At 41.2% G+C, this 25,411-nt stretch overlaps 1 protein-coding gene across 2 annotated transcripts in view; it reads right to left on the bottom strand.

Annotated features, from left to right (window-relative positions):
- The window catches only part of LOC119894283 (GRAM domain-containing protein 2A-like), a 42,132-nt gene extending 16,980 nt beyond the window's left edge, over nt 1–25,152 (bottom strand). The window contains exons 1-5 of one of the 2 annotated variants that reach the window (XM_038706952.1): nt 25,015–25,152; nt 13,633–13,740; nt 5,523–5,580; nt 1,557–1,629; nt 1,287–1,390 (exon numbers count right to left, since the gene is read on the bottom strand). In XM_038706952.1, coding sequence (XP_038562880.1) covers nt 1,287–1,390; nt 1,557–1,629; nt 5,523–5,580; nt 13,633–13,730 — 333 coding nt within the window. In that variant the 5' untranslated portion in view covers nt 13,731–13,740; nt 25,015–25,152. Of the gene's footprint in view, nt 1–1,286; nt 1,391–1,556; nt 1,630–5,522; nt 5,581–13,632; nt 13,741–24,757; nt 24,924–25,014 lie in introns of those variants that run through there. The other variant, XM_038706954.1, reaches the window with a different exon arrangement.
- Nucleotides 25,153–25,411: the final 259 nt, after the last annotated feature.

The following is a 25,411-nucleotide window of genomic DNA, read 5'->3' as shown; positions in this document are numbered from 1 at the left end:
TTTTATTGATGTATTTTACTTAGTTATTACTGTTTTATTGCTGTATTTTACTTAGTTATTACTGTTTTATTGCTGTATTTTACTTTGTAAAGCACCTTGGTTGTTTTAAGTCTGCTATATAAATAAAGTTGATAACAAATGTCAAACAAAGACACACACGTTGCCTCAATAGAGAAATATGGGGATGATGTATTTGTGTATTTTTTATAATAAAGTCATTTACCATTTCTCCTCACATCTTCATGTTCCCATAGTGCAGATGAGTCCTGACCTTTTACAAAACTTTACAATTCTGTCTATAAGAAAACTGACTTTTTATCTCCACCTGGCATTTTTTTAAACCTCTTTAACTGGAAGTGACGTAGAAAACAAGGCTTCTAAGAAAGTGTCACTTTCCGTCACTGTATACTGTCAAGTACAGTCAACCATTACTTCATTTTATAGAGTCATATTGCATTGAAAATATGTGTTCTGAGAATAAGGGCGGAAATCTAATCTTGCAAAATTGCTTATCTGTAAAACCCACCAAGAGACTGATTAATGTGTCATTGTTGATATTTTTTTACTATGGACGCTTATTTTCATTTCACCAGTATCTCCATGTAGAGGAAAGTCCTGAGCTTCTCATTCAGGGGAATCAAATCTCACATCTTCTGACTGCTATTTCAGTAGGCAGATAGATAAAATCACTGGTAGAACTTCCTCTGTGTAGAACAAGGATAAACACGTAAACGTGTAGAAAGAGTATACAGTATATAGTGACTTTGCAGTTGTAAACATTACTGTTGCTGCCCCAGAAACAACATTAACTTATACTTTAAGTTTTATTTAAAATATTTAATTCTGATTCTGTTTTGAGTTTATTCTTTTTTTAACATAATTTCTGTAGCAGTATCAATAAAATGCTAATGATAACAAAAAACACATTTTAAATGGCCACCTGTTGGCCTTGGGGACTCACTACACTGAAAACACTTCACACTTAAAAAGTGATGATGACTCTCTAATTTCCTCAAATACTGGTGGCTTCTTTGACATATCTACTCTAGTTAATGTAACGTTAATCTGGATTATTTATTAAACATCTTTACTGATTATCCTAAGTTTATGGTTGTTATAGAGGAAGCTAGAAGGTAGAAGGAAGTGGTCTTCAACTGGACCAGCGTTTCTGGCTTTATCCAGTTTAGAAAGAGTTTTTAAAAGACCGTCACAGCTCATAGGAAATGTGTTTTCAAATTCACCAGACTTCTGTGGACACGGGTTTAGGTGGTTCCTTATTCGCTCACCTTGATGTCTTTACCAAACAGGTTTGCGTAGAAACACAGCCAGTTCCTGGAGATGTAGAGTCGACCCTGCAGCAGGATGTCTCTCAACAACGCACACGAATACACTAAAGAAGAAGAAGAAGAGGAGGAGAGACAGTTAACTGATCAGACTTTTCCACCAAGAGCTGGAAACAAAGATCAGTTTCTTTCCATGGAAACAACATGCAGCACATATGAGCTAGCACCAGGTCGGTATAAATTAGGTTAGGACAGATAAGAGACAGTCCATACCTTTCATCAGGATCTCCTCTGTGGGGACGGTCTGGAAGAGTTTGTGGTACTGAGAGTTGTACTTGCTGACGGTCTGTGGAGGCAGCAGGAGGAACAGAATCAATCCCAGACAGTCAGCAGATATGTTTTAAAATCAATATAATAATTGATTTAATGATCATATTTACAGGGTGAACTTGCTTATGATGACGAGTTGAGCCCTGTTACCATCACTGATGGGGTGCTAAAGGGGTCTATTGTTGGCTCATTATTAGTTACAGTATAAATAACATTACTGTTGCTAATCTGCCCATTAATGTCCGTTTTTATGCAGATGACACAGTTTTGTATGGCCCAAAGAGGACCCTGACTCATCTCCTAAGAGGAACATTATGTTGTAATTTTATCTTAAAATAACAGCTTTGGAATAATTTTGATGCTACTTTGAGTGACGTCACCATCAGTGCATCTCTGGGTGTGGAAGCCTTCTATTGCACTGTGTAGACCTGAAGTGCAATGCTTTACGGCACTTTAACACTTCAACAAAGTAAGCAAGCTATAAGAAGCAGCAAAAAGTATATGTACAATGTAAGTTCTTTGGGAGAAGCTAGCTCGGTATTCTCAGTATGGATATCATGGCACAGGCTGAGGAAGAGAAAAAAAAAAAGAGTGACCGAGCAGGAGAGAGGACAAGAGTAAATATCAGACTGGCTTTTAGTGACGGCGAGCTGGCCTTCTTTCTGTTAGACTAGTGAGTAATAACTTATTAGCTGCTCACTGTGTCTTGTGTTGTTGTGCTTGCTTGTTTGTTTGGCTGTTAGCAAAGTTGTCGACTCGAAGAAATCAGGTTTAGCTGCTAGCTATACAGTAAATCTGGAGTTCATATTAGCAAACTTATTAGCTAACACACTCGGACATCTGTAACATTACTGTAAGTGCTTGTGTGAGCCGGAGCCGGCCGAGTGGGCAACATAACCAAACATATGGACATAACATGGCAGAGGCAAAGAGACGAAGAGGACGCTGACAGAGGAAACTAATTCGAGGTTCATATTTAAGTTTCGACTTGCAAATAAAACATCAAACTCATGATATTTGTATCTGTACAACTCTCCACAGCTTCCAAACTACCACACATCTCTCATTAAAATCTCATAACCACACAATCTAATAATACTCTGCCTTGCATATACCAGAGCTGGCAGAACTGGTTTCTGGTACCATTCACCTTTTAAACTGAAGGAGATGCAAACTCTCAAATTACAATCTTTCCTCCCGCGATTTTAAGACTATTATTTCACGTTCATTCACTTTCACAACTCCTCAATTGTTTTTTTTATTAAAAAAGTATTATACTGCATTTCCAGTCCTATATTGTAGTTCTGTGACTCCTGTATGGCAGCTTTGCTTGATTCAAAGTTATAAAATAAATAAAAATTATTATTATTAAAATAATAATTTTCTGTATTCATGCAGGCCGTCATTTCAGCCTCAGTCTGAAACAAGCTGTTGTTGCTCTTCTCTTTCTCCCCCACCCAAAAGCCCACTATCTTCTGATTGGCCAAGACCCTAAAGCGTGTTTACCAGGCAGTTGTTGGCCTAAAAAAAGAAACTGTATCTAGTCTTGTTTGGCGCTTTCTTCTTCAGGAAGACTAAACAAGCTTAATTTTCCTTCACAACCAAAAAAAGCACTTTCCTGGCTGCGTATCGAAGAACTTAAATCTGACGATAAAATATTTCCTGTTGCCAGACTAGTTCTCCTGATGAAAAGAAAGACATCTCGGTCTCACAACCTGATTAAATAAATTAAATAAGTGTTAATATACCCTAAAACTTTAATTAAAAGCGTAGTCTCAGTTGGCCGCCTGTCCCTTTTCCTGGCCTGGTGTGACTACACATTTTGACAAATACACACAGGTCTAGATTAGAAGTCTGGTCTGGTTTTTATAGTTCTATAGGATGAATAAAACCTCTTCAAGTCCACCAGGTCGCCTGCTTCAGTGTCTTCTGAGCTGCTTAGATCACACATACGAATATAAATGTTTTGTCAACAGACACATCGTTAGATCAGTTGAATTACCCACAATTTAATTGTTCTTTTCATTTTATGGAAACAATAAGCACCAAAGTGTTATTCTTTATTCATTCATCTTTGCTGAGTGAGAGTTTTATGAGAAAAGAATTGAAGGCCTGTCCCAAATACAGACAGGGTGACTTCAGTAATAGAAGAAAATAAAATCCTGGCCTATCAATTGAAGTTGAGTATTGAGTATTAGTAATATTTGTCTTATAATCACTATACAGTGCATCACAATAAGGCTGACTACGGCGCTTGAGTAGTCTGACGTGCTGCATTTCAGAAGGAATGATTACTGAAAATTTTAATTTGTTGTACTTGACTTTTACTTAAATTGTTGTATTGCTACTTTTACTTAAGCAAAGGATCTGAATACATGACTACAAAGTAAACCACTACTTTCTGGAATATTGTGTGTACGTATTGTTTTTTTTTACCCCCCCCAACACCTGTCAGCCAGCGACTTCCTGCCTTCCTGTTCCTGTCTGAAACAACAAAGACTGAAACAACAGAAAACAGCAGCAGCAGCTCGACGCCTCCGTCTGAAGCTCCCGAGGTCAGTTTGAACATTTGGGTCAAACTCGAAACTTTGACAGTAGAGACGTTTTGTCACAAAGACGTTCTGTCTCTCTTGATACTGGAGTCTCTCATCTTGTACTGTCTGAGGCTAGAAGCTTGATACAGTATCTAAAAGATTGTACATTCACTGCCACGTGAACTGGACCCGATATGGTCTGGTTGATCCTGGACTGTGTTTACTGTAGAAATGGGTTTTGTTTCATTTCCTTCCACTGCTGCAGAATAACTTGATGTTGTTGTTAACTAAGTTTTGCTGACCTAAACTTTCCCTTCTTTGGTTATTCTGCAGCAGTGGAAGGAAATGAAACACATTTCTAGTGTAAACACCGTTGAACAGCCTGTTAATGCACCCTCAGAAGCTTTATTTGTACAATATTATCTATATATAATATTTATTTATAGCCTTAAGAGCGTCCTGGCCAGGCAGCAGCACAATTAACAAGGTTGCAGACAAAACACAGACATAACAATTTACAAATAATCAGCTCAAAGGTCATAAAATTTGCATAAATATTCTCTACAATCAACAACAAGGATCATATGTATTAAAGAAGGCAGACAGAGCAGCTGGTCATCGGTTGATCATACAGTGAAATAATGAACAAAACTCCTTCATTTAACTGTTAATTTTATATCTGAAAAATGTCTGTTTGGTGACGTAAACGTTGTTTTTAACAGTTTGCTGCTTACTTTGGTACCATTCAATTTAATTTATAGCTTTTGAACGGTAGAGAAGGCAGTGGTGGCCCAAAGGTTAGAAAAGCGAGCTTGGTTCAATCCAGTTCAATCCCCGGACCGGCAGGGTAAAAATCTGGGTGTGGAAAGCAAGCTGCTTAGTGGCCAGCAGGTACTGGGCATCTTCCAGGTGTGAATGTGATCAGGGTCTTCCTGCAAAAGAGAGGCTTCCTCTCAGTGAAGCTCCTCTGAATATGTATATACATGCACACGAACACAATAAGGAGGAGAGACGCTCCCTGTGAATAAATGACACACAAACTGCGATTCCCGCCTGGTTGATGTTATTATCTGACGGTAGACTGCTGAAACACATCCCACACACACACACCCTGCCAGCGTTCCCAAGGAGACGAGACAGACTCCGGAAACTTCTGCAGAGACTTAAAAAAAGATTTGAAAGGACTCCTGCTGGCCTGTTGTCATCTGAAAACCAGCACAGAGCGGTTTGTGTGTGTTTGTGTGTGTTTGTGTGTGAGGTTTATATCGGCCGCATGCATCTGTAGGTGTGGCGTGCGGGGGCTCAGCGGTGTTGACGTGTCGCCGTTGTTTTTAGATCAGTTCACAGTGTTTGTGTTGCAGAGTGAAGGACTCACTGATCCTCTGTAACACTTCTTCACGTCTTCGTAGGACAGGTCGTCGATCAGCTGCAGCCTGCAGGACACACATCACATCACATTCTGTCACAGCAAACAAAAACTGCAGTTTCTGCAGAGACCAGCAGTGGTGCATGAAGTATTCACATCCTTTACTTAAGTACACGTAGTAATACCTCACTTTAAAAGTCCTGCATTAAAAATGTTACTTAAGTAAAAGTCGTATATATAATTATGAAAAAGTATTAAAAGTAAAAGTACTCAATGCAGAAAAATGTCCCCTGTGACTGTTCTAGTATTTATTATATCAAGAGATAATTATTACTCATGCACAGTAACTAAGTACATTTACTCAGGTACTGTACATAAATACAAATTTCAGGAACTTGTACTTTACTTGAGTATTTTCTAGTCCTGACATTTTCTACATTTTATAAACTCTTCATGTGTTCTGTGGGTAAAAATAAAGTAACTGAAGCTGTCAGATAAATGTAGTGAAGTAAAAAGTACAACATCTCCCTCTGAGACGGAGCAGAAGCATGAAAAGAAAATACTCAAGTACAAGTACCTCTAATTTGTACTAAAGTACAAGTCAAGTATTTGAGTAAATGTACTTAGTTACTGTCCACCACTGGAGAGCAGAGAAGATCAGAGTATCGAGAGTTCTCACTTTTTAAGAACCCAGATTAAAATAATTTCATTATTTAATTAAAGTGGCTCTGCAGAAACATTTTAGTAAATTTAGTTGCCTAATAGAGAAAATAACATAGTGGATTACAAAAATAGAGTAAATGTGTCTGTGTAAGAACAACACAAAATTAATGAGCATGAGCCATGAACATGTTAAGAAACACGTTTCTCAATTCTGCACATCACTTCCTCAGAGAAGTTTGGCCCAGCGGAGCCTGAAGAGTGTTGATGGAAGAACACAGAGAGACAGAAGTGAAGCAGCAGAATATGTGAATACAGACAGGAAGTCAGCATGAAGCATTTCCTGCTGTGTGTTGTGAGAAAACATTCTAACTCGGTGGTTTAAAGTGAAGCAGGAGGACGTTGCGGTTCAGTGAGCTTCGTTCTGTAACTTGGTTAACCAGACCAAGAGTCTGCAGCTGTGGCAGCAGCTCTGAGAGCTGAGAGCATGTTAGCTGACATGCTGATGTTTAGCAGGTTTAATGTTCCCCATCTTGGTTTAGTGTGTTAGCATGCTAACATTAGCTAATTAGCAGTAAACACAGCGTGCAGCTGAGGCTGATGGGAATGCCATCAGTTCTGCAGGTTTTGGGTCATATGGCAAAGTGTTGGACCCGTTAACATGTTGACCTGATGATGGCGTTATTAGAGTTATTACACAGGTCATCCTGAGGAGAACGTGTTTCATCACAATCCACCCAGATGTTTCAGTCTGACAAAGACAGACAACAGTCCTCCAACACACAGGTTTGAAATGGACGGGCTCCATTGGACAAAGGTGATGATGTGTATTTCTGTGCACCACTAAGGATTTAGTAACATCTGAATAGAGAGCCTAAGTACCTCCCCTCCCAGTGGACCACCTTATAAAAAATATGCATGGTGGGTAGGGTGACCAGAAGAGAATGGAGGGGGCGTGGCTGCCGGTACATTCAACGGACATTAACGCACATGAAAATCAAAACACAACGCTAAAATTTATTATTTTTGATCATGAAGTCACCTGTCTGTCATTATATATATAATTTTTCCTATTAGTTTTCCTCACGACATCATGCTGCTGCTGGTGTTGAGCCGGAGTCGGGCAACATCACCGGGCTCAGCAGCCTCATCGGAGTCTGAAGAGGACGCTGATGAAGGAAGCTAAGGAGGGAAAAAGAGGCCACCGGACGTCGGCGAGAGCTTCGTGAAATAAATAATAAACCATAATCATTACAGCTTGTAGTTCAGTTTTGATGGACTTTACTTGAGTATTTCCATTTTATGCTACTTTATAGCTCTACTTCACTACAACCCAGGGAGAAATATTGTACTGTTGTCTCCACTATATATTTATTTGACATTTATTTATTTGTGAAAACTGGAGGCTGCTTCCTCTTTGATGCAGTGACGCAGACACAAGGTGTTAATCCTCCTTCTCCTCTAACAGCTTTCAGGTCGGCTGATTGAACAAATTCTAAGACGCCTTGTTTTTCACTGAAGCACACACACACTTATTTGCGTCAGGGTTCATGGAGGATGGTCATGTAAATGAAAGCAAATCCACGTGAAGTAAGTATGCAAAGATAAAAAAACACCTGACAAACACCCGGCACATTACAGCAGCCGGCCAATCACCAGCGATCAGCATGTGTGTTAGTATTAATAGTGTAAATGTGAGAAAAAAAAAAAAAAAAAGTGAACTGGAAATGTTAAAGTTAATTTCCCATCAGCCACTGCTGGTTTTAGTTTGCTCCACTGCACAGGGTTCAGAGTGTGAGAGTGTGAAAGGAGTGATTGTCTACTGGGAGGCAGACATGGTTTACTTGCACACACACACACACACACACACACACACACACACACACACACACACACACACACACACACACACACACACACACACACACACACACACACACACACACACACACAAAAAGGACTAATTATGCAAGCAGCTCCGGCCTGAATGGGGAAACTGGAGCAGAGAAAGAGGCCGTGTTCACGCTGAAACTGTTGTTTGCATGTCAAACAGTGATGAACTTTATCAAACCCCGTATCTGATGTTTTTTATGTTGAGTAATTATTTAGCTGTAGCTGCTTAATATTTTTGCAAACTGTACTAGAGTAGTTTTCATTGTTATTGGTCTCTCACGGATTCAAATTGTGTCCAAATGCACGAGGGATTCACAGGAAACGAGGCGCATCGTCCGACGCCATCGACCTCTTTACCGGTGAGGGTGTAAATCATGTTTCTGAACTTTTGCTAAACTGAATTGTGGGTTTTGGTCTGCGTGTATGTTAAGTGGCGGGAAAGTCCTTATTTAGGCAAGTCCCGCCACTCAGTTATTTTGAGATCCATAACTTCACTTCGTCTGGTCACCGGGACGTAAAACCTGCACGTATAGAATCAGCAGGAAAATCTGAAAAAGTTTGATGACTTTGCTCCAAATTAAGGTGTAAAATGTGTTTTTCCCCCGCAGGTTATACTTCTACTACACATGCACAAGCTTTCATCACCCCGTCTTCCTGTACGGCTCTATCCAGAGCGCAAGTGACGTGACGCCGTGAGCTCATCCCACTTCGAACAACATTATGGACACAGTCAGCATGTCCTGTACACATTTATTTACTGTATACAGTATTTTCTAACACATACTGCGGATCACATCTGGCGCCTTTTCACGCAGTATTCTGGCGGACATGTAGAGCGTCTGGTCCGCTCACACACCTGCTCCTCGCCGCCACCACAACATCTGAAACTGTCACTAACCTCAGCTGTGCCACACAATTGGCTTAATATGTTTCCAGGCTTGGCTGTTAAAAAGCAGATGACTGGCTTTCTAGAGGGAGGGGGTTAGCCGGCGTTTTCCAACAGCCACTTAGCTCATTAGCTTTGCTTGTTCACCAAATTTGTTTCCGTGTTTAACAGAGTCTCCGGCAGCCGTCCTGCATCAACAAGCACGCCGACTCAGCATGTGGACGCTACACAACATCTGGATTCACCTGTACTCCAGCTGTGCGCCTGGGACAATAAGTTCACACGGTTTATCCTAAAGTCATATGTGAACCACTCTCGTCTGTGTGCAAACCAAACATTCACTCTGACGGAGCAGGTTCAATTCAAGTGAACGGTGCAACGCAGCGGCGCTTCATCTGTTTTGGACTCAAGATGGCGTGAAGTCACTAGGGCTGTCCCCGACTAAGGATTTACATAAGCCATGTTTCCATCTAATTATCATGCGAATTTTAAGTGTACTAAAATGTCGCAAAAAAGAAAAAAAAAGAAACTGTGAAATCTGTACGTTTCCATCAGCTGGTTTGGAGCGAATAAACCAGGCGACGGCGAGCGTCGTTACGTCAGTAATTGATGTTACACATGGCTGTAATAAACAAGACGTCTGGGTTCAAAACAGAAACAAAACCAGTCGCATGAACCTGATGATCTTTGAAAAACAGAGAGTGGTCCTCAGAAATGTGTTTCAAGCGGGAAAGTTGTTCCCAGCCAACCGTTCCCTTTTCCTAATATCTTCCTAATATCCTAATATAAATATGCTGTTGAATTAAATCTGAAAACTTTTAGTGACAATATATTGAAGATTTGTTATGTTGTTATAGAGGAAAATTATATTGCGATAATTAGCATTGTAGTGGCAACTTTTAAAACTTCTTTTGCCACTATCGCAGGACATAAAGTTTCTGACTCGTGCTTTCCAAAGAGGGCAAAACTGTATAATCCAGTGAGGCAAGGAGGCAGAAAAATATCCGACGTTTTATTTAGTCGTAACACCTGATGCACAGCTACTAATGACATCTGTCTGACACAAACATAAAATATTACCAAGTGTTTCACTTGGTAATATTTTATGTTATATTAACATAAAAGAAAATTAATTCGAATATGAAATAATCCAAAAGATTGACCACGTTTTCTTAATGGCTCTGACAATCATTATTGATTTATCGCCCAGCCTTAGGTACATACTGACTTTAAAATGTCTGCACCATAATGTTTATATTTTCTTCTTTCGTCATCTATCAGGAGTTTGCTTCGTCCTTTAGTGGCTGTTGTTTGGGTTTTCTTCCCATCAGCCCCTCTGTCTCTCTCTCCGAGCTCTGCTGCCTGGAAACGTGAGCCGACTGCACGTGCTGCAGGCAAACACATGACCACAGCCTCTGATTCTGCAGCTTGTTTTGTACGTGACAGGAATAACAGAGCAGCGAGAGAGACAGTGAGGCTTTCCCTCTCTGTGTATTGTCCGTCCTGCACGTCTCCTCAGCTTTCATCGCCTGCCAAACGCACACATACACACAGCACTAATGAGGGAGCTGGCTGATTATGAGGAGGAGGGATCTGGAATCACGACGCTCGTTCACACTTGTTATCGTGTATAATCGCGTCTCCGGCGGCTTCTTTAGTGTGGTCTGTCCACAACATCTGGATTCATTTGTACTCCAGCTGTGCGCCGCGTCCACATCCAGCAGCTGCCAAGAGGTTTCCACCTGCCGGCTGACCGCTCCCGCTTCCTCAGATCAGAACTGAGCGCTGCTTCTCCTCTGCGGTGATGTTAACAACATGCACACGCGCCAGGAAGTATTTAATAACCCAAAGTCTGCTTTTAGACACAACATCTGTGGGCGAGCCGTACACCAGACGGCGTCTAGCTTGTTTTTTAGCTGTGTTTGCTCCTGCCATGAATAGTCCTCATGTGCATAAACATAAGTGAAGTGTAGCTGCCAACAACAACAACAACAAACAGATAATAAAAAGACACTGTGTGTGGTGACGGGGACAGGTGCTTTCAGGTGTTATTGTAGTTTAGCTGATTTGACTGCCGTGGCTGCGACACACAGATCATGGAGCTGATTAAGCTGCTTTGAAAGTTTTTTGGATCAGAAATCATACTCCTACTTCTTTGAGTCATAACACCTGATGCACACATATTTTTAGATTCACTGCGACTCCTCGCTGACTTTCATTTTTGAAGAAATGTCTCATAAATCCACTTAAGAGACAACAGACGCTGCAGAACACGCCTGAGACTCTTCAATGTTTCTTCAGTGTCACAGTTATCTTGTGATAGCTGTCTGTACATTCATGCTAACTGCTAACAGGAACAGCTAGCAGGAGCAGCTAATAGCTAATTCAGCTACTTTAAATGAAGACAGTTTGACTAAATGTTAGAGCTGCAACAATTAATCGATTAGTTGATCGAAAGAAAAGGAATCGATGGCTATTTTGATAATCAATTAATCGTTACAGTCATTTCTTTAAGCAAAAATGTTAAAGGAGACCTATTATACTGTTTTCCTGTCCTATTTTGTAGTTCTGTGACTCCTGTATGGCAGCTTTGCATGATTGAAAGTTAAAAAAATAATAAAATATTTTCTCATACTGATTCTTCCTGTAGGCCTTCATTTCAGCCTCTGTCTGAAACAAGCTGTAGATGCTCCTGTCTCTTTAAGGCAAAGCCCACTGTCTTCTGATTGGCCAAGAACTGAAGCATGTTACCAGGCTGTTGTTATGTTGCTGGGCAGAACAGGCAGACTGAGCACATGACCATATATGGAACAATGGCTCCTTATTACGTATTAAGGAGCCGTTGGTAGAAAAAGCAGTTGAAAACAGAGCGTTCAGAACAGGAGGAAATCTGAGGTTTTTGCTGACAGGGATTTCTTTTAAATACTTTAACCTCATTTTTTGAAGCTTTGGCCATGTTTTACATGAACATCCAACATAGTAACAGTGAAGATAAGTCATAAAATGTGGTAAAGCACAATAGGTCTCTAAACATTTGCTGGTTACATGTAAGAAATTGCTGCTATTTTAGTCATTTATGACAGTGAAGGAAGAGTCTTTGCATTGTGAACTGTTGGTTGGACAAAAGAAGCAGCTTTGTACCATGGACAATTAGAATAAGCATTTTTCACAATTTCTTGACATTTTATAGACTAAACGATTAGTCGACAAATCATGAAAATAATCGGCAGATTAGTCAATGAAAATGAAATTAATCGTTAGTTGCAGCCTTACTAAATGTGAACAAATATAGGCTAAACAAAACATGGCTTCACTTGTAGCCCACAGCTTACCTCACTGGATGCATGGCAACATTACAATTCCTGTTTAAATCCCCCAAAGCAGCATGGGAACTGCAGCTCCAAAACGCAAACAGAAGCAAGAACATTAATGTTCATTTTTTCATGCTGCTTTAGCAATATATTTTACTAAAACTTGTTCTATGCTCGGTTCTCAGGCCACTTCTCTTCTCAGTTTACACTCATTCGCTCGCAGAGCTTCTCTTACCACTGCTACGCAGACGATACGCAACTCTACCTATCCTTCCCGCCAGATGACCCCTGATCACGGACTGTCTATTGGACAAATCTGCATGGATGAAGTCTCGCCACCTTCAACTAAACCTCTCTAAGACTGAACTCTTGGTCATTCCAGCCAAGCAATCTATCCACCATAACATCAAACTGAACACTGACTCCTCAACCATCACTCCAACCAGGGTGGTGAGAAACTTAATGACTGATGACCAGCTGTCCTTTTCAGACCACGTTGCTACTGTCTCTCGGTCGTGCCGCTTTGCTCCATACATCATAAGGAGAATCAGGCCCTACCTCACTCAGTACGCCACCCAGCTCCTGGTACAGGCTGTGGTTACCTCTCTGCTTCCTAGCAGCTCTTCCAGCTTGTGCGGTGAAACCCCTACAAATGGTTCAGAACGCAGCATCACGTCTGGTTTCTGATCAGCCCAAAATGACTCATGTCCCTCCATTACTCTGTGACCTCCACTGGCTCCCCGGGGCCTCCAGAATCCAATCCAAGTCCCTGATGCTGCATACAGAGTGACCACTGGCTCTGCACCATCTATCTAAACTCCATAAGTTCCTTCTGGGCCACAGCGCTCCTCCAACGAACGCCGCCTGGCTCTGCCATCCCTTCACACAAAGCGACCTCAGTCCCTGTTCTCATCTGTGACACCACGATGGTGGAACGAGCTACCACATGCCATCAGAGCAGGGGCGTCTCTCTCTGACTTCAAGAAGCTCCTGAAAACTCTGCAGAGAACGCTTCCTCTGATAACACCTCTGACCTCTGACATCACTTCCTGTGCTCTTCTTCTTCTGTCTCCTTACAGCTGATTGCACTATTCGTTACCTCTTACTTCTTCCCCAAGGAATTTATCCCATTAATACCGTAAGGGTTAAATGTGAATGGTTTTTATATTCCTGAAACACTGACACTCTTGTTCATCTACTGATCTCTGTCCTGTGGATATATACAGACAAAAAAATCAAACATTTTTAAACTGAAAAGGATTGTCGGGCGGCCATTTTACTTTTTCTCACAGACAGAAAATGTTCATAATCCTGCAAATAAAAGTTCAGGTCACGTTGCTCTGTTTGTAGCTAAACTGCCGTTACTGACCTGAAAGGCAGGGGGCAGTGTCCGTCGTCCTCCTTGTGGGGCTCCACCTCGTGGAGGGGCAGGACGTCGTCACTCTGCTCCAAAGTCTCCGACATCATCGTGACTGACCTGGAAGGTCAGAACAACAACGTTAAAAAGACAACTGGAATATTTCTGTTTGAAATCACCCGAACAGATTTATTCTTCACCCCGGGTCCACAGAGGTAAGTTACATTTACACCGTCCTGAAAGGCTGAACCGAAGGATTGAGAGGGAGGAGGAGGGACGCAGCATCAGACAACGAGCTCTAAATGTAGGAGGTGTGACCAACATCCAGGGAGATAACAAAGTAAACACGTGGTGATGAGACGGGAGACCAAAGTGAAACTTTCACAGATCACAACAAGTTCAAACCTCAACGGTATTAACAAACATTACAGTATTTTACAATCATTCAGAGGAAAAGCAGCAAATCCTCACACGAGAGAAGCTGAAACCATCAAATGTTTCTGTCAGTCCATTAGTTGATTAATGGACCAATCGTTTCAGCTGCACTTTTATAAAGTGTTGGGATATTTAACTTATAACAAAGAAGAATCATTCATACATACATATAAATATAAATAAAATGAGTAACTCCAGCTGTAAAAAGTGGAGTAGAAGTATAAAGTGGCATGAAAAGAAAACACTCAAGTAAAGTACAAGTACCTCAAATTTGTGTAAACTTGAGTAAATGTACTTTAGAGTTAGTGCTAAGGCTCTTAACCGATTAGTACTAAAACTGGTGTTGGTATTACAGTTAGAGATGAAACTAGAGTTGCTGTTATACAATTCATTTGTTTAATTATTTATTTAAAAAGGTGTTAATGTGCCTCCTCAAACAGCTCTGAGGTGTTTAGTTGGTTTATTTAACAAAATCTCAGGACGTCTTGTATTTAATTGAAGTGAAAAGTTTAATTTTTTGTGAGTTTTGCGTGCATGCTGTGCTGCCGACAGCTGCCTGCACGTCGCGGTTCCTCGTGGGTCTACTTCAAGTAGCCGGCTGTTTAAAAACACGATACAATATTCTTTGTGTGGTTCATCAACAGTGATAAATTATCTGAACGTCCTGTGAGCTGCGAACAACTCGGCACAACACCAGTGAAACTGGAGCTCCGTCTCTCACACAGGCTCCGCCTACACATGAGCACTGATGACCCAGGGTTAGGGTAACAATTTGGGATTTATTCATGCACTTTAAAAATATTTATTGAAAGATTTTTTCTTTTTACATGTTTATTTACAGCATTAAATGTTGAAATGTATATTGTAACAGGCTGTTTATTAACTTATTGAGAGAAAACTGGTAGTTCTATGTAAAATCAGACGTTGAGCACCCCCATATCGCCAAAATGGCGTGATCTTTGTTTCGCTGCGAAGCTTCGACTGTAAGATTGACAGTCAGCCCTAGTATATTCACACATATAAACACAGAGACGCACGTGCATCTCAAAAAATTTGAATATCCTAGAAAAGTTCATTTGAACTTCACTGAACCAGACAGAGATTAATTTAAATTTAGAGATTTAATTAGGTCTTCAACGTTTCCAGAGTGCGTACATTAAAGGTCCAGTGTGTAATATTTGGATATATATTGACAGAAATGCAATATATGATCCATAACTACGTTCTCAGTGGTGTGTAAAGACCTCACATAATGAACCGTTATGTTCTTATTACCTCAGAATGAGACATTTATATCTACATAACCGCAGGCGCCCCCTTCCATGGAGGTCGCTGTTGTCATTTTTCTTTACAATAGCCGACAACGGACAAACGGCGCGTTACGTCATCACGGCTTCTTCTTCTACTTGTATAATTCCGGCAGTGTAGACGCCCGTCACTACATTAAATGTGTCCTTAAAAGAAGAAGAGGAATTAATAATATTAATTATAAACGGTCTCTGAGTAGTCTTCTGGTTTATTAGAGGTAAGAAGAGAAGTGACATTTGGACAAATGAGGGAGAACACGTGTTATTTAGCACGACAGTCTGTGGATCTTTCTACCATGAAGCCAGACGGAGTCGGGACAGATGCAGACAGCTGACGGCAGAAATCACGTATGTTGTGGATTTTCCCAGATGGAAGACTATAATGTGGGACAGATGTTTTCAAAGCGCTGCTGACAGGTAATTAACTTAAGTTTGTCGGACTTTAACGATGCAAATGAAAACTTGTCTGATAGCTTCAGCTAGAAGCTGGCTATAATCTCTGTGAGGTCTTTCCCCTGTCAGTATGTAGTTGCATTAATTTCATGTCGCCTACTTATTCTCCAGCCTTTCGGTTGGCTTCGGCGGTTACGTTAGCGAGACATTCAGCTGATCAGTAACGTTAATTGGCAATAAAGACGTAACGTTAGCTTAGAGCATGGAAGCATCAGCCAGCTAAACTTTTACTGCCCTGGTAGAAAAATTATGTAGGTTGGTTGGATTGGTTTATTCTCCAGCGCTGTGCTTTGGCTTGTGGTGTAAAATATGTAAGTTGGATTAATTTCATGTAGTGACTCTCTCTCCAGCGCTCTGTTTTGGTTTTGTTACATTCCTGAGACAATCAGCTGATCACTAATTGGGAATAAAAGGCAGCTTCCGGCATCGGAGCTCAGATCAGCAGCTAAACTTTTACTGCACTGGTAGAAAAAATATGTAGTTGGATTGTAATTTCATGTAGTTCTTCTCCAGCCTCTGTTATGGCTTTGTTACGTGGACAGAAATGCGCCTTTACCTTCCTGAGACAAACAGCTGATGAATATTATTGGTAATGAACCAGCAGGGAAGCTCAGTTCAGCAGCTAAACTTCACATTTTACTGCCCTGGTGGAAAACATGTATTTCTTTTTACTGCTAATGGTGATAACAAGACCGTGTGTCTATTAAGTGACCAATAATGAATACTTTAAGAATTTGCATTAAAAAAAACTTACTGGATATTGCTTCCCACTGTGCACACAAATATGTAATTTATACTTTCACATGCTAAATGCCCATTAAAACGTTGCACCGTTTTACCACAAGCTGAAATTATGGCAGTCAGTCAGTCAGTTCTACTTTGTGTTTCTGTTGTATTACAAAAAATTCAAAAAGACATTTTGGTAATATTTGCAGATTGCTTATATAATTAAGCAAAGCGAGAGGAGCCCTGATCCTCACCAGCCAATGCCTTTGTAAACTTCATGTTTAAGGTGGTTTATGATGGACTGTGGTGCAGAAACAGAGAGACTTAGATTGTCGTTGTATCTGTCAGTGGTCACACTTGATGCACTAGATATAAATACTGTATTACAGGAGTATGAGACATCATGTAGCTCTTCATTTCTTCATGTGGCTGTTGTTTATTAACCTCTTAACATTCCAGTGTCCCGCCCACAGGCCGTCAGGTCCTGGCGGCAGCTTTCGGTCTGTGCGCACAGCTGCTCTGTTAACTTCATACTCATGTGATCCACCGTTTGAAAGCTAAAATCCTTGTGATTCCACCAATGCAAACCATTTCAAGATAGACCAGCCAGTACAAGCAAAACTGACGCGACAGTAACTTAAACGACCGATCAAATATGTTCCAACAAAAACTGTTATGTTGTCAAAGGTCCAGACGAAAATATTTAGTCCAAAACACATTATTCCATCAGTAAATCCACAGGGACGGCTGCCGCATGGCTTCATATTTGTGGCAGACGTGGCTCGTATGTCATTATAACCGATGAATATGAAGACTTCATTTTTGGAATTAAATTACAGAAGAAAATTTAGTTTTCCACAGTATTTGCGTACACTACAGGCGAATTAGTGAAACCGTAGTTTTTGGAAAATGTTTGCACCTGTAAAACTTCAGGTTTTGGATTGTTGGTCGGGCATAAGGAGCGGTTTGGATTAGTTAACTTCAGCATTTTACACATTTTTTTTGGACATTAACGGATGAAAATAAACAGTTAAACAAACACACACATCCACACAGTATTCTTTACTATGAACCCACCGTCTCTCCGAGTCTGTGCAATATGCAGCAGTGTGGTATATATTATTATTTAACTTGCGTATTTATTCAGGTACTTCACTTGTATACATTTTCTTATTTATGATTATTTTCATGTTAAGGCTTCTTTTACTTTAACTTTACCCTGTCACTTTATTTTTATTGTGCTGTATCTCCAAGATACAAAATCCATTTGGCAAACAAAGAGATTTGGATTCACATTTAATTTAATTATTATTATTATTCTTATTATTATATTCTTAATATTCTGTTTTACTGTATTTATTTTACCTTTTTTAACCTTTTATTATTTTCCTCCTTCTTCCTTTTAAAAGTCTCATATAAAAAACTTTTTTTATCAGTTTAATCTGTATTTTGTGTATTAAAAGGTGCTTTTAAATCTCTACATTATTATTATTATAATATTATTAGAGTTGACACTGGAACTGGTGCTACAGGTGGAGTTAACATTATCAGAGTAAATACTGGGGTTGAGTTATAGATTTAGCACTAAGGTTAGTACCAGGATGTACTGCAGTATATTCTACAGGTAATACTATGATTGTACTGGTAGTAGTAGTGGAGCTGCTACAGGTCTAGATGTGGGGTTGATACTAGATTGAGTACTAAGATCAGTCCTGCGCTCGGTGACTACAGTGAACCCTCTCATTACAGAGACGAGTACTTGTACTGCACTGGTACCACAGTCTATCAGTCAGATGTCACTTGAGGGACGGCTCTGATTGGTTGAAGGGACTCGATGAGCTGCAGAGACCCCCCCACACACTTGGATCGAACACGTGCTGAACGCCACACATGGCAGCGGCGAAGATCTTCTCTCCTCTGTTGCCATGACGACGGCATGAAAAGAGGCTGCTCGCATCAAGTGTTTGTGCTCCTCGTCTCCTCGGCGGCTGAATTCAGGGCGGTTTTTCCTCAAAGTCAGAGGTCAAAACCCCCCGAAAACCTGGTTTTGTTATGAAATGGATCCGTGTCCAGAGGAAAGAGCTCTCTCTCTTTAAACTTTAGGAATGTAGGTTTCGTAGGTTTCCCCCCCGCCGACGCCAGCCAGTTTATTTGTAGCTCTGGCAATGATGTTGTTTTACATTCATGCCAATAAAGATGAACTGAAATTGAATTGTGTTGCATTAAGTACTTTTACTACTTCATGTTCATTATGCTTACATACTTTTACATGTCAGTACTTTATTACTTACATTTTGTAAATGTTTTTACTTGTATTAGCAGCATTTTTAGTTTATTACTTTATTTATTTATTTATTTATTTATGTGTTATTGCAGCTCCTACTGGTTTAACAGCTGTTCAGGAAACACAGTATACACAACATCTGTACATACAGCGGTCAGCAAGGTATTTTATTTACAGCTGTATTTACACAGAGAGAGAAGCAGCAGCTGGCTGTGACGAGGGGACGGTCGCTTTAGATTACTTATAATTATTATAACCTTTATTTAGCTGGAAGAGTCCCATTGAGACTAATAAGCTCGTGTGCAAGGGTGAGCTGGCAGCAGCATGTAAAATAAAACACACAGACAGATAAACACACAAGGATCAACAATTTAAAAACATTTACATATTAAGGAGTCTGCCTCTAATTCTTTCATTTAGGATTTAAAAGCATTTAACAAGATTAATTCATTGGCTTTCAAGTCCTTTTGCAACGTTTTCCAAGCTGAGGGTGCAGATTACACCAACACCCTTTTTCCAGCTTCTGTGCGGGTCTTTGGCACAGAGAGCATAAAGAAGTCCTTTATGTCCTTCAGCAGTACTTTTCTGCGTGATAACAACACATAGGTAGGGTGGCAGTAGACCAAGACCTGCTTTTATATATAAATAAATAAATAAAGGTGTACCAAAGACGGAGCAGGCCATCCTACCTGAGAGGATAACTCACGGTGGTGAGTCAGAGATTAAGCTGTGCAGAGGTAAGCTTATAAAAACAAAATCACCGTAGTCCAGCACAGACAAAGTAGCAACCACAAGTAACTAATCTGCAAAGGATCATCATCATGACAATTTCTTTTACCCTTTGCATTCAGGAGATGCAAGCCGGGGACTAACGAAACTGATTTAAATATTACCTCGGGCACATTATGACACCGCAGGCTCAGCGTCAGGAGCTCATGCAAATCTCATGGTTTGTCCCATCATAACAAAGACTGAAGAGACCAGAGGGCACCACAAATCACATAAATACATTTTATAGAAGTATTTAGTCGTAGCGGTGTTTAGGAGGCAAAGCGACACACAGATCCTCATCGGGAGGATGTCGGCAGGTAGCCGACTCCACCTGTGCAGACATGTCTGTGACACACAGAGGGACCGAAAGTGGAAAATTAACCACAGCTGCCAAAGTAAAACATATGTAGGCCCGGTCTCCCTCCCTCCATCTGACAGCAGGTACTCCTCCTCCTCCTGGTGTCCGTGGAGAGGGCCGTTGGTTCCCTCTCAAAGGAGCCCCACCTGGCTGATTAAATCAGGCGGCGCCTCAGGGAGACGCAGGCTGCTTGCTGTAACGGGAACACTTTTGATTCCACTCCTTGTTAAACTTCATGGACGGCCCATAAGCTCTTCAGAGAGCCAGCAGAGAACACGCCGGCTTCAGCGCTAATGAAAACACAACTTTTTAGGGTTTCCAGTCCTTTTAAATCAAAGAGAAAGCGAATCGTTACGGAGCTGCATCCATTTTCAAGCCGTCAAACAGAGAGAAGGTGAAGACGCACAGAGAAAATTCTGATCCTGAAGTCTGCAGAAGTCGGTCTTGATCAAAGTGATGGAACACCTGATTGCCAACCACAGGTTAACGGTGCTAGCATGGCTAAAAATGATCCATCCATTTAGTCTGATCGTGTCTGCTCTCGTGCTTTCGGTCACCTTCTTCTTCATCATGACAGCCCAGGTTCTACACCGGGCAAGGTGTATTTTTACTACACTGAACAAAATTACAAAAGGCAACACTTTTGTTTTCGCCCCCATTCATCATGAGCTGAACTCAAAGATCTAAGACGTCCTTTATGTTCACAAAAGGCCTCTTTCTCTCAATTACTGTTCACAAATCTGTCAAAATCTGTGTCAGTGAGCACTTCTCCTCTGTAGAATAATCCATCCACCTCACAGGTGTGGCATATCAAGATGCTGATCAGACAGCATGGGAACTGCACAGGTGTGCTTTAGGCTGGCCACAATAAAAGGCCTTAGGCTGGCCACAATAAAAGGCCTTAGGCTGGCCACAATTAAAAGGCCGTAGGCTGGCCACAATAAAAGGCCGTAGGCTGGCCACAATAAAAGGCCGTAGGCTGGCCACAATAAAAGGCCTTAGGCTGGCCACAATAAAAGGCCGTAGGCTGGCCACAATTAAAAGGCCGTAGGCTGGCCACAATAAAAGGCCGTAGGCTGGCCACAATAAAAGGCCTTAAGCTGTTGTTGCAAGTTGCAAGTTTTGAGGGATGCTGACTGCAGGAATGTCCACCAGAGCTGTTGCCCTTGAATGTTCATTTCTTCACCATAAGCTCCAAAGGTGTTTCAGAGAATTTGGCGCTACATCCAATCTCAGGGAAGCTCATCTGCATGCTCGTCGTCCTCATCGGGGTCTCATCCTGACTGCAGTTCGTCGTCATAATCGACTTGAGTGGGCAAATGCTCACATCCGATGGCGTCTGGCAGTTTGGAGAGGCGTTCTCTTCACGGATGAATCCCGGTTTTCACTGTACAGGGCAGATGGCAGACAGCGACACCAGATACTGACTGGTTTCCGCAGCTTTATTCCAGAAACTGGTGTCAGAGGGAAAAAAAGACGGGGTTTTTGGATTAAAGAACAACTGACCACGATCCGCCCGGCCCAAACAAGAGGACCAGGCGCCACCGCGGGTGCAGCAGTCGCTCAGAGGAGAGGAAAGCGAGCCGGGATATGAGCCATATTTGACTTAATCCTGATCCTAAAGGTCCGTTCTGGACAAAATGGGACTCATGTTGGTCAAGCAACAAAAATTAGAGACTGTTGTGCCCACATCTTTGCAGAGACCTGCCTCATCAACATCCCGGAAGCAAGCCCTCGGAAGATGGTCCATGTTCTGAGCTGTCAGCGCAAAGACTCCGCCAAGATGAGAGGAAGTGGACTGTGTTTCCATCGATGATGATGATCGGTGCTCAAACTCAGTCAAGATGGACTCTGTTTCCCAAATGTCAGACTGTTTAATGTAAAGATGAAACCAGATCAGTACAGCTGCTGAACTCGCATGTCAACCGAAGACGATGTGATGCGGTTGAAAGCAAAGTGGACCTTGAGTTAGGATTTTGTCAAACTGCGATCCTTTTATGTCTAACTATCCAAACTTTCTGTATTATTTTAACATGTCGGCCTCCACACGCCACTGCTGCTCTATTCACATGTAAAGATATGTTCTTAAAATACTACAAAATACTCGAGTCATATGACAACAGAGGAGATGTTTGCCAGTGTAAACCTGAACATGACCTGATATCTGACCATGTGTGCCGGTCTGGCTGCTGAGGGCGAGACCTTGTCCGCCGCAGCGGCGTCCTCGTCAATGAAACATATGCAAAACATAGGAAATAATTTCCCTCTGAAACCACAATTCAGTCTCACTTCGTCACGACATCTCAGACGCAGGTCAACAGGACGTCTGTCACAGCTTCACAGATGCACTGATCTTACGCCACAAACTTAAAGGCCATGATGCACTGCTGCAGATTAAACTACCCAGCAGGATATAAAGGAGTAAAAACATCTACAGCAGTAAAATGCAACACACACATTAATGCAGCAGGAATATCAATCCAGAAACATCAGATGTAACAGAAGAACATTTACTGCAACTTGAGTAGGGGAGAGCGGGGTATGTCGTCACACCTTTCCCATTTAGTCGATTTGCCTGGCCTGAGGTTTCACACACTTCATCCACATACTGTCTGAAATCCTGAAATATTTCTTCCTTCCTTTCTTCAAAAACACATTTTCTCATTGCAGTTACAAATAAATTACATCCTTTGTCTACCATCCTTGTTGCCAACTAAATTACTGACTGTGTGTTTGTTTACTAACACACTACATGCCAACAGTATGAGACTGTATTTTCCCAGGAGCCCACACACTTCATACAGTGTCGTGAATTCAGTCTTGTGAAGTACATTTAGCTAAAAACACATTTACTGTTACTTGAGTAAGGTTTTTAAGTGCAGGACTTTTACTTGTACAGTGTGGTATTAGTACTTTTATTTCAGTAAAAGCATCTTCCACCGCTGCTGCGCATCAAGAAAGCAAAGGATGGAACTTTTTATTGCACAAGTCTGTCGCTATTCCTTATTTTTCTTCTCAACAAATCTCATCTCAAACCATCAGTGCGACTCCGACTTCCTGTCGGAACGAGATCTCCTTAAAAATAACTTTAAAAGTTATTCAGTAGCTGGATCATTTTCATGATTAATCCATCAGTTTGGTTCAGAAAATGTCAGAGAGGACGTCTTGTTTCGTCCACAACTCAAAGAACTTTCATACTGGACAAATTACACCAGAAAATATTCACATGTAAGAAGCTGGAATCAGAGAATTTGGACGTCGTTTCTTTTTATAAAATGACTCAAAACGATTAATTAATTATCAAAAGAGTTGCCCAATCATTTAATTGTTGACAGCTAACCGGTTAATGGTTGCAGCTGTACCGGAGAGTCGCCTCTGAGAGGAACATCAGCTGCACAAACTCTGCTGCTGCAAGTGCTGTACTTTACTCGAGTACTTAGATGTTCTGTGAGTTTCTACGTCTACTAGGTTCATTTTTTTGTCCCGTAATTTAAGTCAATATTTTCTAGATTCATTACACCTAAACTGAAACATTTTTTTTGTTTTAATCTTGAAGATTTCAGCTTCTGGAAATCAAAACTCCAGCATCTCAAAATGTCTTAGAGTAAAGAGTTTATAAAACAGAAACGTCGACCTGAGCAGAGCTCTGATCAGCTGATTAACTCAAAACACCAGCAAAGGTTTCCTGAGCCTTTAGTCTCTGGTGTCACGTTTGGAAACGTTTCCTTAAAGAACAGAAACTTGGCGAGTCCCAGATTATCGCGGCGTCCCTAAACACCACACAGCTACAGCGGATGACTTCTTCCTTCTAGATGAAGGTTTTAAGTCCTTAAGTGCAGAACAAAGCGTGTTCCTGTGGCCGTCACTCAGAAAGTGCACAGATGATCCAGAAGCGCCGTTTATTTATTTTAGTGATGATTGGAGCCCTCAGTAATTTTATTATCTGCTGCCTGTGTTGTTTCTAAACTGTGAGGATGACTCATCTACTGCAAAACAAATCCACCTACGGGAACAAAGAAAGTAGCCTGATTCAGATTAATGATACGAAATATAATCAACAAATAAAGTCTGATTTAACGTTATTATTGTTGGAGGATAAGTTGAGACTAACCAGCAGAATATAAAGTGACTAAAAGGACCAGCTGCAGCTTGAACACATGATTATTATCTATCATTATATGTTGTTCTGCATTATGAGTACTTTTACTTTGGATATTTTAAGTGTATTTTGACTTATTTTTAGGTATTCCTACTTGAGAAACTGTTTTGAACGCAGGACCTTTAATCGAAAGAAAGTATTTGTAAACTGTTTATAAAATTACTAAAGGTTGTAAAAGCTGTGAGTACTTCTTCCATCTCTGCAAAGTACCATGAAGTACTCAGACGCTTAAATACTGCTACATGCTTACCACAAGGTAGAAATACACAATACAAATCCTGCATTCAAGATTCTACTTGAGTAAAAGTTGAATTAAGTCAATAAATCAATCATATACTAATAACTAATACCTCCCTTAACAGAGGTGAAAGAAGTACTCAGTAGCAGGACCAGAGTAGAGTAAACATCCGGAATCAAAACGAAGTAAAAATACAGACGTATTATCAGAGAAATGTACTTATCCAATTTAATAAGTATCACTGTGTACTCTTTACTTCTCTTCTTCAATGATAACAATTATTTATCCAGTGATTACAGGATGTAGTAATCACATGAAGCTTTAAAACAAGTACTGCAGTAAGAACACAATAATAAATATAATATTTCTCTGAGACTAGGTGAAGTAGAAGTATTAGCAGTAATACCTCAGTGTTACTTTCCCACCAGTAGCATCTACTGGTCACCGCTGAGCTGCTGTTTATTGATCCAGTTACTGTAAAAGCCTAATATCGAGTACTCCCAGTACTGCGACCAGTACTACCGAGCAGGCCGAGTACTGCATCTTCTCACAGTAATAATACCACATGCAGGTGCCAGCAGTACTACAGCAGCCATCTGCCATCCTCAGTGATGACATCAGCGGCGGGTCCTCACACGCGCGCAGGTGGAGACAGCGTCTTACCTGCGTGAACGGTCCCGTCTTCAATCAGGTCCGCCGGCGTTCAGCAGGAGCCCGGTCCGTCCGGTGACCCTCCGTCCGTCCGTGAGTCCGTCCGTCCGCCAGCACCGACCGGAGCTGCGCCGCACCAGCTCAGTCAAGCTCTCCCCATTTAACAGACACGATACAGGAAGTGACAGGAAGCGGGGTCTTCACAATAAAAGCACGCCGCACGGAAGCGTGGGGAAAAAGTGGAACAGTGAACTGTCAGATCAAACTAATGCAGGGCCGGATTAACATGGGGGGGCCTCGGGGGCCAAACTGATGTGCAAAAACCTTTCACTTCTTGTGCCTCGTGTTATGTTAGTCTTATTTTCTTCAAACAAGTGATTATAATGCAGCAACATGCAGATTGTTTTTC

Source organism: Micropterus salmoides, unplaced genomic scaffold, assembly GCF_014851395.1.
Source record: "Micropterus salmoides isolate LMB-PRFRI ecotype aquatic unplaced genomic scaffold, ASM1485139v1 Ms_hic_scaffold_8, whole genome shotgun sequence".
In the NCBI taxonomy this organism is placed as follows: domain Eukaryota; kingdom Metazoa; phylum Chordata; class Actinopteri; order Centrarchiformes; family Centrarchidae; genus Micropterus; species Micropterus salmoides.
The sequence above is the reverse complement of the archived record's forward strand: the minus strand, read 5'-3'. Positions and strand labels throughout refer to the sequence as shown.